Source organism: Meriones unguiculatus, chromosome 6, assembly GCF_030254825.1.
Source record: "Meriones unguiculatus strain TT.TT164.6M chromosome 6, Bangor_MerUng_6.1, whole genome shotgun sequence".
NCBI lineage: Eukaryota > Metazoa > Chordata > Mammalia > Rodentia > Muridae > Meriones > Meriones unguiculatus.
Genome location: NC_083354.1, coordinates 18,253,909 through 18,270,267, shown reverse-complemented (window position 1 = coordinate 18,270,267; position 16,359 = coordinate 18,253,909). Strand labels below are relative to the sequence as shown.

The 16,359-nt window shown below is 49.3% G+C and overlaps 1 protein-coding gene across 1 annotated transcript in view; it reads left to right on the top strand.

Annotated features, from left to right (window-relative positions):
* Positions 1-15,851, top strand: part of Myo1e (myosin IE) — a 182,885-nt gene extending 167,034 nt beyond the window's left edge. Inside the window, exons 24-28 of the mRNA XM_060384821.1 lie at positions 368-525; positions 1,030-1,122; positions 5,693-5,894; positions 12,578-12,747; positions 14,826-15,851. Coding sequence (XP_060240804.1) covers positions 368-525; positions 1,030-1,122; positions 5,693-5,894; positions 12,578-12,747; positions 14,826-14,902 — 700 coding nt within the window. The 3' untranslated portion in view covers positions 14,903-15,851. The remainder of the gene's footprint in view (positions 1-367; positions 526-1,029; positions 1,123-5,692; positions 5,895-12,577; positions 12,748-14,825) is intronic.
* Positions 15,852-16,359: the final 508 nt, after the last annotated feature.

The following is a 16,359-nucleotide window of genomic DNA, read 5'->3' as shown; positions in this document are numbered from 1 at the left end:
TGTTCTAATGGGCAGGACATTGTGTACTGCCGAGCTTCTCCTCTCACATTCGCTGAGTGAGAGTTGTTCATCTCATCCCTGACCATCTGAGAGTGAACCTGTGGTAGAAATGAGGAAATCTGCTCACCAACAGGATTCTCACCAAGGCTGAACTCCAAATGCCCATGCTGCTGGCATGGCAACTGCCTGGCAGCTGTGCCGTGCTGACCTGTACCATCCCTGATGAGAGGGTTAGATGGTTTGGGCTTGATCCCGTCCTGTGGCTGTCAGCTTCCCAGCAGCCGCTTGTTCGTGAGCACTGCTTCCGAGCACTGACTCCTTACACGCTTCTTCTGGCTCGTAATTTCAATCCATGTGCTTGCCACAGCCTTGAACTGAAGTTGAAGAAGGAGAACTGGGGCCCCTGGAGTGCAGGGGGCTCCCGGCAAGTGCAGTTCCACCAAGGCTTCGGCGACCTGGCCATCCTCAAGCCCAGCAACAAGGTGCTGCAGGTCAGCATTGGACCCGGGCTGCCCAGGAACTCCCGTAAGTGCTCCCTCGCCTCGCCTCTGCCGGACCCAACTCTTCTGTGCATATCTGGGGGCGAGGACTTTGTGGTTCTGCTGCTGGCTGTGGACAGGTTCTTAAGAGACAGGACACTGCAACATCAAGAATGGACGGGCTTAGGCATGCTAAGCGGGTGTGTTCTTTTTTTAATAGGATTTATTCATTTTTTTGTTTTGTGTATATTAGTGCTCTGTCTCCATGTACGCATGCACACCAGAAGAGAGCATCAGGTCTCACTATAGATGGCTGGGAGCCACCATGGGGTTGCTGGGAATTGAACTCAGGACCTCTAGAAGGGCAGACAGTGCCCTGAACCGCTGAGCCATCTCTCCAGCCCCAAATGTGTCCTAGTTGTGTTTAAAACTGTTAGTTTGGCTGGTGTAAAGACAAGAACCTGAATTTGGAGCTAATGAGATGGCTCAGTGGGCATAGGTGCTTCCCACCAAGACTTGAGTTCAGCCCCTGGCTGCTTCTTTATTTCAGGCCCGACCAGAAGAAACACCATCCAAAGCAGAGGGCATTCCGGTGGAACTAGGAATGCCAACTACCCAATGAGAGCTGCCCCCGCTCCCCCAGGTAAGACCACTGAGACTGGACCCATAACTTACAGGGGATGTGTGGAGAACTAGAGAGCTGTTTCAGTATGCCTCATGTTCCAACACCCGCATAGAATGCTGGGCACTGTGGCCTGCACTCGCAATCCCAGGGCTGAGGAGGTGGCGACAAGAAAATGTCTGTTTGCTGCCTTACCTAGTCAGCGAGACTTCGGCACTAGTGACAGACTCTGTGTCAAAAACTAAGGTGCTCCTGAGGAACAACTCATGAGGTTGACCTCTGACCTCCCTGTGCACAAATGCACAAATGCACACATGCGTGTACACACACACACACACACACACACACACACAAGGAAATAAGAAGTAAAGTGTGTTTGAGGAGAAACCCGTCAGCTAATGAATACCCAGCAGCCATGTGTGTAACTGTAAAATCCAGGAAACCAAGTCAGTGAGCCCACGCTGCAGCAGAGGAGACAATCTGGGTTTCCTTACCCAGTTCTGTCACTCCCTAGTTCAGAGAGAGGAATGAGTTCCTGTCCACCAGAGCATCGTTTTCTATGTCGAATGCTGCCCTGGTGGCCCCCGGAGCTTGCTGGGTATCAGCCGGCCAGTGCCAGCCTCTATCCACACACTGCAGCGATGGTCCGTAAGTAGTTAGCAGCCTGACGATTTAACAGAAAAACATCTGTTCTTAGTGAAATGCAACCCAGGAGACATTCCTAAAGGAAAGTAATATCTGAGAGAATTAGAAAATGTTACCAAAAGCCTGTTTGGCCCTTCTTTCATATTTTTCAGCTTTTGGGGTTTTCTCTTTTGTTTTATTTCTTTTTGAGACAGGGTTTCTCTCTATAGCCCTGGCTGTCCTGGAACTCACTCTGTAGACCAGGCTGGCCTCGAAGTCAGATCCACCTGCCCTGCCTCCCGAGCGCTGGGATTAAAGGTGTGTGCCACCAGCACCTGTCTTTTGTTTTTGTTTTTCTTTTCACTTGCAAAACTCAGGCCATAAGAAAATGTCCCCACAGTAGGGTATCAGTCATTTTAGGATAGAACCCAACAGGCTATTTGGGGGCCATATTTGAGCCAAGTCAGAGCAGACAGGAGAATCCTCTTTGTCCCAGTGCCCAAGGTAAGGACTACCGAGGACCCTCTTGTCCCCCGTTCTGGGATCTCTCTCTTGTATTCTAAGTGTGAACACTGATGGGAAGGGAGAAACTCCCTCTCCTCTCTTTTGGAGTCTCCATCGCCCCTTAGCCGAGAGTTTTTTCCTCCTTTTCTTTTTGAATCCTCGAGGAGGAGCATCCAAACTCAAAGGGACCCAAAAGAAGTAGGGTTTGCACCTATCGCATGACTGTACAGTGATGGGTGCCAGGACCGCCTGGAAGCCCCTTTGGCTCAGCTCTGGCCAGAGCATCCTCCAGCCAGATCAGCCCACGTTGCACCTGACCTTAAACCTAGACCCTGACTTCTAAATTACAGTTTCCTCATCAGTCAAATGAGGAATTAAACCAAGACCGTTAAAGCAGCACTTCTCAAAAGATTAATAAAAGTTGAGTGAAGACCAGAACTTTAAATTCCTCACATTTGTTTGTTTATTGGGGGAGGTGTGAGTGTGTGTGCGGGTCCATATGCTTGTTGGCAGTATGTGTGCACATGAAAATGGAGAAGGGGTGTAGGTTCGTGTTGTACACACCCATGTAGGGGTCAGAGGACAGCTTCAAATGTTGACCCTTGGGAGGCAGATACCTTGGTTGTTCTGGTTTGGTTTTGAGACGGGATCTCTTTAAATAGAACAGCCCTGGCTGTCCCGGGATTCACTGTGTAGACCAGACTGGCCTCACAGAGATCTGCCTGTCTCTGCCTGTCTCTGCCCCCCGAGTCCTGCCTGGGATTTAAGGTGTGCACCACCACGCTGGCCTGCACCTTGTTTTGTTCTGTATTCCCTGAGGCAGGATTTCTCTGTGTAGCCTTGGCTGTCCTGAACCCACTTTGAAGATCAGGCTGGCCTCAAAGTCACAGAGGTCTGCCTGCCTCTGCCTCTCCTCTGAGTGCTGGGATTAAAGGGATGGGCCAGCACGCCTGGATATGTCATGCTTTTTTTGATACAAAGTCTCTTACTAGGACCTGAGCTTTGCCAATTAGGCAGCCAAGGATCCTCCTGTCTCTACTTCTCCAGAGCCGATAGCGTAAACATGAACCGCCAGCCCTGGCTCTTAGTGTGCATCCTGGGGTTTGAACTCACGTCCTCATGCTTGCAAGGCAACTGAGGAATTATCCTCAGCCCTCAGTTCCTTAGGATTTTAAAAAGTTTCCCAGCTCATTGCAAACCATACTTTTGTAAAATGTAATAAAATGAACTCGTAGAACAATGAAATTTGAAAAGCACCTAAAATATAAGCCAATTTTTTATTACTAATTTCAACAGGCATAAAATATGTCTGCTGAGCGCTTATTCTCAGTCTCTGAACTCGGTGTGGGCCAATGGGTCTCTGGTGACATGTGGACACTCCCCAACTCTCTGTGCCCTAAGAAACGCCCCACCCTAACACACTCCTTTCCCTTCCTAAGCCCTCTTGGCAGGAGGTGGGGCCTCGTGTCCTCCCCACTCCCAGATGCTGTGGGGAGCCCCTCAAATTGTTATTCACTGGGTCAGATGAGGAGAGAGTCTTATTTGTCTCAAATGTCTAGTTTCCATCCAGCCTGGAGCGTGTGGGAGGAAATGGCAAGAGAACCGGCTGAATGAAAAGCCAAATGCTCCCTCTGCCCTAGAACACTGCAATTCAGAACAGGAGCTTGCTCCATTGTTGCAGGGAGGCGAAAGCTCGCTTGTACCTCTAGAAGGGTGTCTGGGTAACAGGAAATGCATCTGAGAGCTGGAAGGGAGCAGGGAAACGCTGGACCAGTCCCCTTGTCCTTTAAGAAGATGCTGACCTTCTCAGATTACAATGTGGCTGTCTGAGCCAGAGCCAGAACTTGAGCCCCATGCTTGGCCACTCCATGCTACAAGAGAATTCTGCAGTTTTCTGGTGTGCCTGACCGAAGCAGAAGGAAGACTGTTGTCCCCAGCACTGCCTGATGTGTGAGCAGGAGGAGACACGGGACCACTTCGTATGTGGCAGGGGTGATGATGGCCCCTGAATGAGAGCCCACCCCACCGTCCACCCATGACTCAATAACTAATGCAACTTTTTGAGATCTTAACTCAAAACCTCTGTTTGGTGCACAGAACTTTCTTTGTCCATTCTGCCTGGATGGCAGCGTTTTCCTCACCTGTGTGGAGGGTTTCTTCCACTTCACACAGCAGTCTTCCGCTAAGGACACCAGAGACTGACTGAAGGGACTCTAGCCATCTCAGCCAGGCCTTGCCCTTCTCCGTGATTACATTCCTAAAGGGCCATTCCCTTATTCGGCCACTTCCTCCTCCTGAGGCTGACTACCAAAGTCTAGCCATCAAAGTCCTAAGTCCAGCGATCAAATCCCCCTTTCGCTCACCTAATTACTATGTCCAACTAAAATTAAACACCCTGGACTGGGGAGATGGCTCAGTGGTTAAGAGTACTGTCTGCTCTTCCAAAGGATCCAGGTTCAATTCCCAGCACCCCCCGTGGCAGCTCACAACTGTCTGTAATGCCAGTTCCAAGGGATCTGATACCTTCGCACTAATGCACATAAAATTAAATAAATTAAAAATAAGTAAATAAAATCAAACACCTCATCCTAACATGGACTTTCCCCCTGTACCTTTATAAACTAACGGTTTCCTGTGTTACACCTGTCTCCTCTCTCTCCAGAGGCAGTCCTTTGTCCCTTACCCTTCCTCCTCGGTTCCCTTCTCCACTCCCCTCATCCTCTATCTTCTGTCTTTGTCTCTTGTTCCCTGCCCTCTGTCTCTCTGGGGCAAATAAATCTCCTTTGTGCTGGGAACCTGGTCTTGGGGGTCCTTGGAAATGAATGTCCAACTCTTTAACTCACTACCCACTGCCCTCCTGAGTCATGACATTACAGATCCAAAAGCTGCCTGCCAGCCAGCTGCAAGCTCAGCTTGCTCTGACTCTGAGCTTTGAAATCCAGATATCTAAAAGTTTGTGGGGGTGTGGGTAGGTGGGTTTTTTGTTTGTTTGTTTTGTTTTGTTTGTTGAGAAGGGTTTTCTCCGTGTTAACAGCCCTGGCTGTACTGGAACACGCTCTGTAGACCAGGCTGGCCTCCAGCTCACTGAGATCCGCCTGCCTCTGCCTCTGCCTCCCGAGTACTGGGATTAAAGGCGTGTGCCACCACCGCCCGGCGATAGCTCGAAGTTCTACTACCACATCAACAAGCTTGCCTGTCGTACTTCATAGGCAGGCGGCATTGGTGCTATCAGGCTGTAGTTCCCAAATCCAATCTGATTCATCAGTCACACCCCAGTAAAGTCGGGAGAAAAATGGTGTATTGACGTTCTTGCAAAATATTACTGATAGTAATCCTTTCAGAGGGGGAGACTGAGGACCAAAGGAGCCAAATCTCTTGCCTTCAGCTAGTGAATGAAGTAAGTATGGAGGAGCTTTTGGCAGAGCAGCAGAAGTCGACCTCGTTTCTTCTCCTTCCTCCCCAGGGTGCCATCAAAATGGAGTCATCCGAAACCAGTTTGCGCCTCCTCCCCATGCTCTTGGAAACCAGAGGTCCAATCAGAAAAGCCTCTATACCTCTATGGCCCGCCCACCCTTGCCACGGCAGCAGTCCACAGGCTCAGACCGGTTGTCACAGACACCAGAGAGCCTGGATTTCCTCAAGGTTCCGGACCAGGGTGCTGCTGGGTAAGATTTCCCATGTTCCCCCTACAGAGATTTAGCAGATGGGCATCTTAGGCCTCATGTGGGTCCTCTAGTAAGGGAAGTGGGGGCTGCATCGGACATAGACTCACTTGCCAGCTTGTTAATCACTTTCCTCTGGTGGAAGTGCCTTGCCAGGCCACAGGGAAAGAGGACATGCCCAGCCCTGATACAATTTGATGAGCTGGGGTGGATGGGAAAGGGAGCTCCCCTTTGCTGAGGAGAAGGGGAGGGGGGAGGAGAGGGAAGGGAGGCATGATGGGAAAAAGAGAAGTAATTATACATTATATGCTTAGCATTATACTTGGTATGTAGAGGACAGCTCAGCAGTTGCTTCACCATGATGATGATGATGATGATGATGATGATGATGATGATGACAATGACCTTTATAGTGGCGGTGCAGTAGTGGTGGTGGTGATAATGGTGATGGCAATGAAAATGATCATGAGATTATGGTTGCTCTAGTGACCTTTTAACATTCATTCCTTCATTCACTCATTCATTCATTCATTTATAGAGTGTGCATTTGTGGAGAAGTTGGGGGGCCCACATCATGCAGTGGCACACACGTGGAAGTCAGAGGTCAATTTTCTGGAGTCATTCCTCTCCTTCCACAATATGTGTTCCAGGAATTGAACTCGAGTCCTCAGGTTTGGCAGCAAGCACCTTTACCCACTGAACCATATCGCAGGCCCAACCACCTAGTAACTTTTAGGGTGTCTTCCAACCCTCTGGTTCTCAGTCATGGAGTGAGTAGCTCTATCTGCTGAATCCAGCCAAGGACCCGCTTCAGGCCCCCTCTCCCCCTCTTCCATTCCTCATGCCCATTTCCCGTTTTCTTTCTTTCTGTTGTCTCAAAAACGGTGGAGAGATTTTAAAGCAGAACTGGGAGAAGAGTGTGCAAAAGAGACCTGTGCTGGGAGGGAAAACCCAGCTCCTTCTCCCGGTGCAGCCCCCGGGCACCTCCGTGCCCTATGTCTCGGGTTTCTTCTGCCTCAACCACCTCTTCCTAAAGTCCGCATGGACTTTGTGCTCTTTGCAAGAGTTCCTTTTCCCTGTCAAGTCCTAACCCACCCTCTCCTCTGGGCTGCATTGGTCGGTGGATGCTACCTTCTCTTATGTAAATAGCTGCATCCCATTAGCTGCCATGGCCCACTTGAGCTGACTGGCTCAGCTTCCAGCTAGGGTTCTCCTGCTGCAGGCTTGCTGGACCATCTCCCCGCCCCCTTTCAAAATTTGAGTGTGGCAATGCATGCATGGGGTGTGTGTGTGTGTGTGTGTGTGTGTGTGTGTGTGTGTGCATGTCACACACTTGTGGGTTTCGGGTACCATCTTTTTTCCTACCACCTTATTATTTGAGACACGGTCTCTCACTGAGCCTTAGAGCTCACTGGTTGGCTAAACAACCTGGCTAGTCAGCCTCAGCAATTCCCCTCGCCCCCCTCGCCCTGTAAGCTCTGGGTTTACAGGCACAGGCTGCCACATCCAGCTTTCAGTGTGGGCGCCGGTTATCTGAGCTCAGGTCCTCATGCTCGCATATCGAGCCAAGTACCAACCCGGCTGTCTTCCTAGCTATACTTCTACCAAGGAAAGACCACAGCGTGACCAGAAGTCTAAAGGGCAACTGGTGTCTGATTGGTGAGCTTCATGGAACAGTGGGTCGGGAAGGTACTGTTAAGGGAGTGGGCTTTTCACTGGACAACTCAGATGCTATCACATGCATGAGCATCACTGAAATAGTCTGAAAGAGTCACGAGTTCGCCTCTGGGCCTCGTTTTGTGTTCCAGAGTAGGCTGGGGGAGTGTAAGCGATCACCACTCCAAGCCTCTTCATTCTGTCTGCTGGCTTCCTATTTGCTTTGGTTTTGGCAAGCAACCCCATCTTTTCAGCCTGCCTTGCAAGTCGCAGGCTTGCATGTGGGCCAGCTGGGAGCATCTGTGAGCCAAAAGTAGGCAATGTAGGAAGGCTTGGTCTTGGGTCTTCACCAAGGCTGCTCCCTTCCAGCCTTGTTTAAGTCTTATGGCACCCTTCTCTGCCTTCGGGTCCTGTTGCCATCCATGTGCATAGGCTGCTGTCTCGGAGACTAGCCATGAGGAGGGACTGTCCAGTGAGCAGAGGGTGTTCCTATCTGCTCTGTGTGTAACTCTGACATTAGCACTCTAAGTCCAAAAGACTCAAGAATTCCAGCCAGTCTCCTCGTTACACACCCAGGCCCACGTGTCTAAAGAAAGAAAAACACAGGAGGTGGGAAAAGGGAACCTGGAGAGATGGTTCAGTGGTTAAGAGCCCTGGCTGCTCTCACAGCGGACCTGAGCTCTGTTCCCAGCACACACATGGTGGTTCACAACCCTCTTAACTCTGGTTCTACAGGGGATTAGACACTCTCAGCTTCTGAAGTACTACACTCAAGGTAGTGTACGTACGTAAAGCACACATTCGCATAACAGAAAAATAAATGTTTTTCTTTAAAAAATGGGGGGGTAAGGAAATAGAAACTGACAACACAGTTTGAAAATTCAGTTTCTAATGTGGCAGAGAACTTGGCTGTAGCATTTTCTAGGAGCCTCGTGGTTACCTAAATTTAACAGTTTCTCTTTGCCAAAAACCAAACTGTGTTGGAGCTCAAAGAGAACCCCAAACTTGTACTTTCTCCATGAACACGAGGATTGCTATTGAGATCGCAGTGCCAAAGGCTTACCTTGAATCTACCAGCCCACCACAGCCTCCTTGCTGGTCCTTCACATCCTGGCCTTTCTCTCGCCTTTTCCTCTCCCATCCGTCAGAGGTCCTTTTCCTGACAGACCCATTTCCCGCAGCCGCTGTTTCTCTTGGATCTCGTACCATGGCTAATATCAAATGGTGTCATCAGCACCTCAAGTTTGTTCATGGGTGTATCATGTAGTTTCCATTTAGCCAGTTGGTTTTGGAGAAAGCGGGAAGTTCACTAAATTAGTTACCATTCCTGTGTGCCTGTCTGCTCCCCTCCCTCTCCTCCTCTTTTTCTTTTTCTGTGATTGTGGGAATGGAGGCCAGGCCTTACACATGCCAAGCAAGTGCTTTACCACTGAGCTACATCCTCGGCCCTGCTCGTGTTGTAGCATTCCTGCAAGCGATTGCCACCATTGTTGCCATCATCATTCTCCAAAAGACACTAAGCCATGCAGAAGGAATTGCGGCCTTAGTCCTTTAGTGGCTTTTCGTAGTAAAGATCTGCCATGGTTTTCTTTCCAGTCACGGCAGTGCACACCCTTCATCCCAGCACTCAGAAGGCAGAGGCAGGTGGTCTCTGAGATTTAGCCTAGCCTGGTCTACATAGTGAGTTCCAGGCCACCAGAACTACATAGTAAGAACCTATCTCAAAAGATCTGCCCTGATTCTCAATGAAGAAGGCAGATGCTGCAATAATCACAGACGCACCCACTCTCCCATCTTCACCCCGATTCATAGCAACTCTTGATATGGCATATGGCCATCAAGTATGTTGGACTGTGTTCTGGTCACTGCAATGTGATTTACCTGTAGTGTGTTGTGAAAGAATTGAAGCCAAGACTGGACATGCCTGTTGCCATTTTTAATCTTGTGTTGAGAGGATGGCTGTAGGAGCTTTCAAGATTCTCCAAAGGTTAAGCCAATTAGGAGTTGGGGAAACATAAAAACAGGAGCAGGTACTGGTAGCAAGACTTGCAGACATGCAGCAAAGGAGGGATAGTAGTTAGGAAGCTTTAAGGGCTGGCTGGGTGTCTCTGGTCAGACAGGACTCTCCTAATGGAGTCATATTTTCAAAAGGCTTTAAATTTCCAACAAGTGTCCAATAGCAATATTCTCAACCCACAGTCTACGGGAGCAGCCAGAACCTGGCCCAGGCCGACTCCAGGTCTTAGGAATTCCTGGCACCCACTTCCATATTTCCAGTAATATCTACGATTTCAGCCTTTGGAGCAGAACATGATTTTAAAAGCCAATACAATGAGACTCCATTCTTTTCCTTCTTGGAAATTCAAGACCCAAATTTCACATCTCCAGAACAAAAGTAGTGATATTCAAAAGTTTACTCCCCAGCTCTCCCTGGCGCACCCACCTTGGCAACGATGGGAACTGCTTAGAAAGTTCACAGAAGGCAGTGTAGAGCAGTTGGAAGAACTGGGGCCGAGTCTGGCTCATCTCTTAGCTCCTTTTGCTTTCACTCATCAAACATCTACCGCACCATGCTTACTGGACAGCTCATGCCTGTCACTTAAACTTGTGCGCTTTGACGCCTTCCTATGTATAACGGGGAGAATAGACTGGGAGCTGTCAAGATGACTCAGCAGGTCAGGGAGTTCGTTACCAAACCTGACAACCTGTGTTTGATCCTTAAGGACCCATGAGGTAGGAAAGAAGACACACACACACTCAACAAAGGTATCCTCTGGCAAGCATTACACACGCCCCAGCAAAATTAATTAATTAAACTTTCAAAATGGAAAATAGATGAAAAGCCCACCTTTCTGGGTTTCCATACAGATTACAGAAGGACTGAATATATAACAAAGCACAGTGCAACTTGAGTTGGGGGAGCTGTTTTTCTGAGGTTCTAGGAATCCAGCCTAGAATCTCACACATTTGGAGCAAATTTTCCACCACGTAACTGCATACATGGCTGGAAAACTCTTTTGCATCAGTTCCTAGGGCGCCAGGTAAGGGAACAGTGCGCAGCGCACACGAGGAGGAGCTGTACATTTCGTGGTAGAGAGCAGAGGCAGGGCACAGCGGTGCCGGGGCGTTGTCGCTGTCGCTGGACGCTGGGCTCCATCTAGACAACTTAAAGTCGTCAATCCCTTCTCACTCTGTGCCTCGTGAAACAGCCTCACGTCTGATCGGCAGCACACCCACGTCCTACGGACCAGAGCAGGGGCATCAACCAATCTCCAGCTTGGAGAGGTCTGATGCCAGTTAGGTTTTCGTATCTTGGGAGAATCCCCCGATGCTCTATGAGGCTCGGTGTCTGCACCGTGGTCTCCAGCCAATAATGCCAGGTTCACCTTGCAGGGAACATTCTCATCATGCCACCCAGATGTGCTGGGCATGTTTCCTCAGGAAAGTGAATTGCATTCTGGGTTATAGTGTGCTTATACTTGAGTATCATACCCTACCCCAAGAGAGAGAGGTTAGCTGGGTGGTGAGGGTACACACGTTTAATCCCAGCACTAGGGAGGCGGAGGCAGGTGGATCTCAGAGTTTGAGGCCAGCCTAGTCTACAGAGCACAGAGTGACGACTAGGACAGCCAGGGCTACACAGAAACATGTCTCAAAAAGCCAGAGTGAGAGAAGGAGATAGGAGCTTCTTCATATGTTTGTTATGTTAAAGAACAAAAGACACAATAATTAGTATCCTTTTGGGTGCATAGAAGAGAGCATCCGATCCCCAGTAACTAGAGTTACAGACAGTTGTGACATTTGGGTGCTAGGAGCCAAACCAGGGTTCTTTGGGAGAACAGCAACTGCTCTTAACTGCTAAGCCATCTCCAGCCCCTAGGAAACCATTTTAGATCAGGGTAAGTCTGGGTTATTATTGGAAGGGTCTCCCGGTCAGTGGCTTATGGGTGAGCAACGGAACTAAGCTAGGATGCCGGAATTGCAACCGTTGCCAGTTCCAGGGGGTATATGGCTTAGTTTTAGTCAGCTTGACACAAGCTAGGGTTATCTGGGAAGACAGACCTCAGTTGACTAATTGCTTCCATGGGATTTGCCAGCAGGCAGGTCTATGGAGCATTTTCTTGTTTAATGGTTGATGTTGGCAGTGCTGCCCCTAGGCAGGTGGTCCCGGGTTGTAAGAGAAAGCAAGCAAGCTAGTAAGCAATGTTCTTCCGGGGTCTTCGCTTCCGTCTCTGCCTTGAGTTCCTGCCCTGACTTCCCTCGAACTGGAACCAGAGCACGTAAGCCAAATAAACCCACCCTGGTTTGGGTCGGTGCTTTATGGCAGCAATAGGAAGCAAACTAAGACATGTAGAAAATGCACACGCCGTGGCCAGGCATTGGGCCGCCAGCATGGCTACACTGAGGTGTGTGTGTGTTACAGTGTTCCCACCTCACGTCATAACAGCTCTCATAACCTCCAGACAGAAAGAAATTGTTCTGAAGGGACGAAGCCTGCGTATTTCTTTTCCTTGCTAATTTAATTGTAAGTCTGGAAGGTTTAATTTTTAATGACCGTGTTTTACAAGTAGTTACAATTCCTGGAAGTTGGAGTCATTAGCTCTGATGAGGACTGAGCCAGCTCTGCTCAGAGGCCCTTCTACATTGAGTTGGCAGTCACCCTGGCTGGGAGTGGCCAGCTCCTGGTACCTAAGAGACCTCATTAATCAATTTCTGGCAGTGTGTTGAAAGCCATTACTCCTCCACATTTATTACACAGGATCGCCACCTAGTGACACAAAAGAGATTGTCTGGGTTTCGGAGGCTGTCGGGCTTCTAACCTAGCCCGGGGAATGGCAGCTGTGACCGGCCTTGCTCTGTGTTGCTTCCAGGTCCCAGTCTGCTAAACCCAAGTGTCAGTCAGCTCTTCATCTGCAGGGACTTCCTTGTTCCTGAGCTGAACACTGGATTCAAGTATAGAGGCAGATGTTTGAGCAATCCTCCTGGTGTCCCTGTCTCTCACGTGTATGTGTGTGTCTCTCTCTCCACAGAGTCCGAAGGCAAACCACCAGCAGGCCTCCCCCAGCAGGGGGCAGACCGAAGCCACAACCTAAGCCCAAGCCTCAGGTGCCACAGTGCAAGGCTCTGTATGCCTATGATGCTCAGGACACGGACGAACTCAGCTTCAACGCCAACGATGTTATTGACATTATTAAAGAAGGTGAGTGCGTGGCTGGCTGCACTCGCCTGCCAAGGCGCATGCTGGGGGTTCACGGGCTCGCTTCTCATAAGTGTGTAGACCAGTGGTTCTCAACCTGTGGGTCTCGACCAGTCTTAGTTAGGCTTTCACTGCTGTGAGGAGACACCATGACCGAGGCAGCTCTTATAAAGGAAAACATTTAACTGGGGCTGGCTTACCGTTTCAGAGGTGTGGTCCATTATCATCACTGGGGGGGAAGCATGGTGGCATGGAGGTGCAGACATGGTGCTGGAGGAGCCCAGAGTTCTACCTCTTGATCTGCAGGGCAGCCGAAAGAGACTGTGTGCCGCACTGGGCATAGACAGAGCATAGGAGACCTCAAAGCCCATCCCCAAAGTGACATGCTTCCTCCAACAAGGCCACACCTACTCCAACAGTGCACTCCCTATGGGCCAAGCATCTATGGGGTCATACCTATTCAAACCACCACATGACCCCTTTGGGGGTCAAACAACCCTTTCCCAGGGCTTGCATATCAGATATTTACATTACAATTCATAACAACAACAAAATTATAGTTGTAAAGTAGCAATGAAAGTAATCTCGTGGTTGGTGGTCACCACAGAAAGAGGAACTATATTAGAGGGTCATAGCATTAGGAAGGTGGAGAACCACAGGTGTAGACAGAGGTGAGGTAAGCCCCAAGCTATTTGGTCAAAACCTTTCACTCTGCCAGGGATTAAACACACAGGGATTAAGTGCGTGCTGGCAAGGCAGTCCGCCTCTAGGCTGTGCTCTCAGCCTTTGCCTTTGTGTTTTAGTGTGGGGTCTCACTAAGCTTTCCAGGCTGGTCTTGAATTCACCCCACTGCCCAGGCACAAGTTCAGAATTGTGATCCTCCTGCTTCAGCCTCCCAAGTAGTTGAGTATACAGGCCTGGTCTATCAGACCCATCGAAGACATGTTTTTTAATGCCCTTTTAAGCAAGGGGTGGGGTTGTGTCCAAGGGTGTACTTGTGACATCCCAGATGTCATACAGCATACCACAGACATCCTGCGAGCACACACACAGGCAGCTGTGACGTGGTACATTGAGTGTTCACGCCTGTTGGTTGGAACTTCCCAGACAAAGCCACAGAAGGTCGGGTCAGGTCCCCCCCACTTCCAAATGAGCAACCAAAAGCTTAATTTTCAGAGCTTTCTGAGTTTATCACTGCGGTGAGAGAGGAGACGCTCACATCCACATGCTGGGGAAATAAGTACCCTCCCCTCTGTAGAACCCAGAAAGATTCTTCTTTCAGAGGAAATAGGTGGAGACATTTGGCAGCTATTATTGTAATTCTTCACTCCTCACTTCAGATTTGTTCTTCATTCCACCAAACCAAGATAAAAACCCAAATATATATTTACATGTATTTTTTAAATGTCATAGAAGTATATGACAGAATTTTGTTCCCAGTCATCGTGAGAAGGATCTCCCAAAATTGTAGAAACCTGAGCATCCAGGAAATCATAGATGTTGGACAAGGACATAGCTCAGCTTCTAGAGTACATGTCCAGCTCAGGGCCCTGAGTTTGATTTCCTGCACTGCATCAAACCAGATATGTTGGTACATGCCTGAGATCCCAGAACTCAGGATGGAGGAAGGAGAAGCAGAAATTCAAGGTCATCTGTAGACCAGGCTGGCCTCAAACTCAAGAGTTCTGCCTGCCTCTGCCTCCTAGTACAGGGATTAAAGGCATGTACCACCACCACCCAGCCTCTTTTCTTTCTTTTTCATGGAGCCCAGGCTGGCCTCAAACCTGTTTTGTAGCTGAGAGTGGCCTTAAACTTTTGCTCCTCCTACTTGTGTCTCCTGAGAGCTAGAACTACAAGCATTTGGCAGCACAGTGGTTTATGCAGTGCTGGTATGGGCCCAAGGCTTCATGCATGCTAGGCCAAGCACTTATCAAGGGAGCCAAGCCCTGGCCAATCTGTACAAGAAACTTTTCCCCAACAAAATAAAACACAGAAGGAAGAAAACATGAACGGAACCAAGTCACTTGAGCCCATGAGCGCAGGCATGTGGCCCATACTCACCTGTACTTTTGCCTCCACAGATCCTTCTGGCTGGTGGACGGGCAGACTACGGGGCAAGCAGGGCCTGTTCCCCAACAACTACGTCACCAAGATCTGAGGCACCCAGAGACTGACGTGCAGGCAGAGGAGCTCCAGGCGTGGACTGGGGAGGGGGCTTCCTGGGGACTCCCCTTCTGATCTGCAGTGAGCAACTGCTACTCCAAGGCCCGAAGCCATTCTGGTACCTTCCCCCGAGGAAGACCCAGAAAAGCTGGGGTTAGGAACGAGGAGTGTCACTCTATCAGTGATCCTAAAAAGTAGTCTAATTTCCAGGAGCTCAGAAACAACCACCCACTAAGATTTATTTATTGTATTTAAATCTGGTGAAAGCAGCGGGGGCCGGCTAGGGGTCTATGCCACAGCCGCGTGCTCACTCGCCAGGCCCAGGGAACAGCAGGGGACAACTCTATGACAAGTGCCTTTAGTTGAAGAGCACATTTCATTCATTCCTTTCTTCCATACACATTCCTCTCTGCTAACCCCCTTCAGGGAGGACCCACCCTCTGGAGGCTGGACTAGGTGGGAGCAGACCTCACCTGTCAATGCCAAAGGCAAGCCATTCCTTCCTCAGAGCCCACAGGAACCAGGGCCACTAAGACTGCTGTCGGGGAAGATGCTGCGTACCAGGCTGTTGGTCTCGCTTTCTCTTGGTCTTCGGTTGTAATGTGGCTGGCCCATGTTGGTTTTATGTTTAATGCTGTGCTTATAATAAGAAAGATCTTTTTTTTTTCTTTCCCAAGCTGTACATTTATATAAAGTGATCATATACTGTATATAGAAAACTCTAGAAGCACGTGTGAATGCAGCAGGTAGTGTTCTACTGTATCCATTCATGAAAGTAGGTTTGATTACAGGACCCGCAGCAGGTACTTACAAACGCGCCCTCTCCTCTATCGCCCCGAGAAACAGTCACGGCATTCCCGCATACCCTTGCCCTGTAGGTAATTCTCCCGTGACCCCCCTCCACCCTCCCCTACCTCCTAAATAAACATAAAGGAGTCGGTGAATCATGTTGTTCTTTCATGACATTTGTGGCGGGTTATAATCTTCTCCCCCTAAAGAGGATGATACCGTCACACCCACTATTGTTTCTCTACTTTCTGTGGCTGTAACAGATATGGGGGGGAGCAGCTTGTGAGCAGGGAAGGTTAACACCAGTGTATGCTTCAGGAAGTCCCTGTCCTTGTTCCCTACTCTTGAAATATAACAGGAGAATTACATCATTAAAGAGAGATCATTAGAGAATTACATCATTAGAGAGAGGTGATGGCTCAGCAGCTAAAAGCACTCCCAGAAGACCCTGGTTCAACACTCAGAACCCACATGATGGCTCACCGCCATCTGTGACTCCAGAGCCAAGGGGTCCGAAACCCTCTTCAGGCCTCCACAGGAACCAGGCATACCAAATGATGTGCAGCTCTACCTGCAAACAAAGCACACGTCACACATAATAGTAATACTTGTAAATGATTAAGAAGGAGCATGCAACTACCTAAACTCAGCAGGGTGATGGAG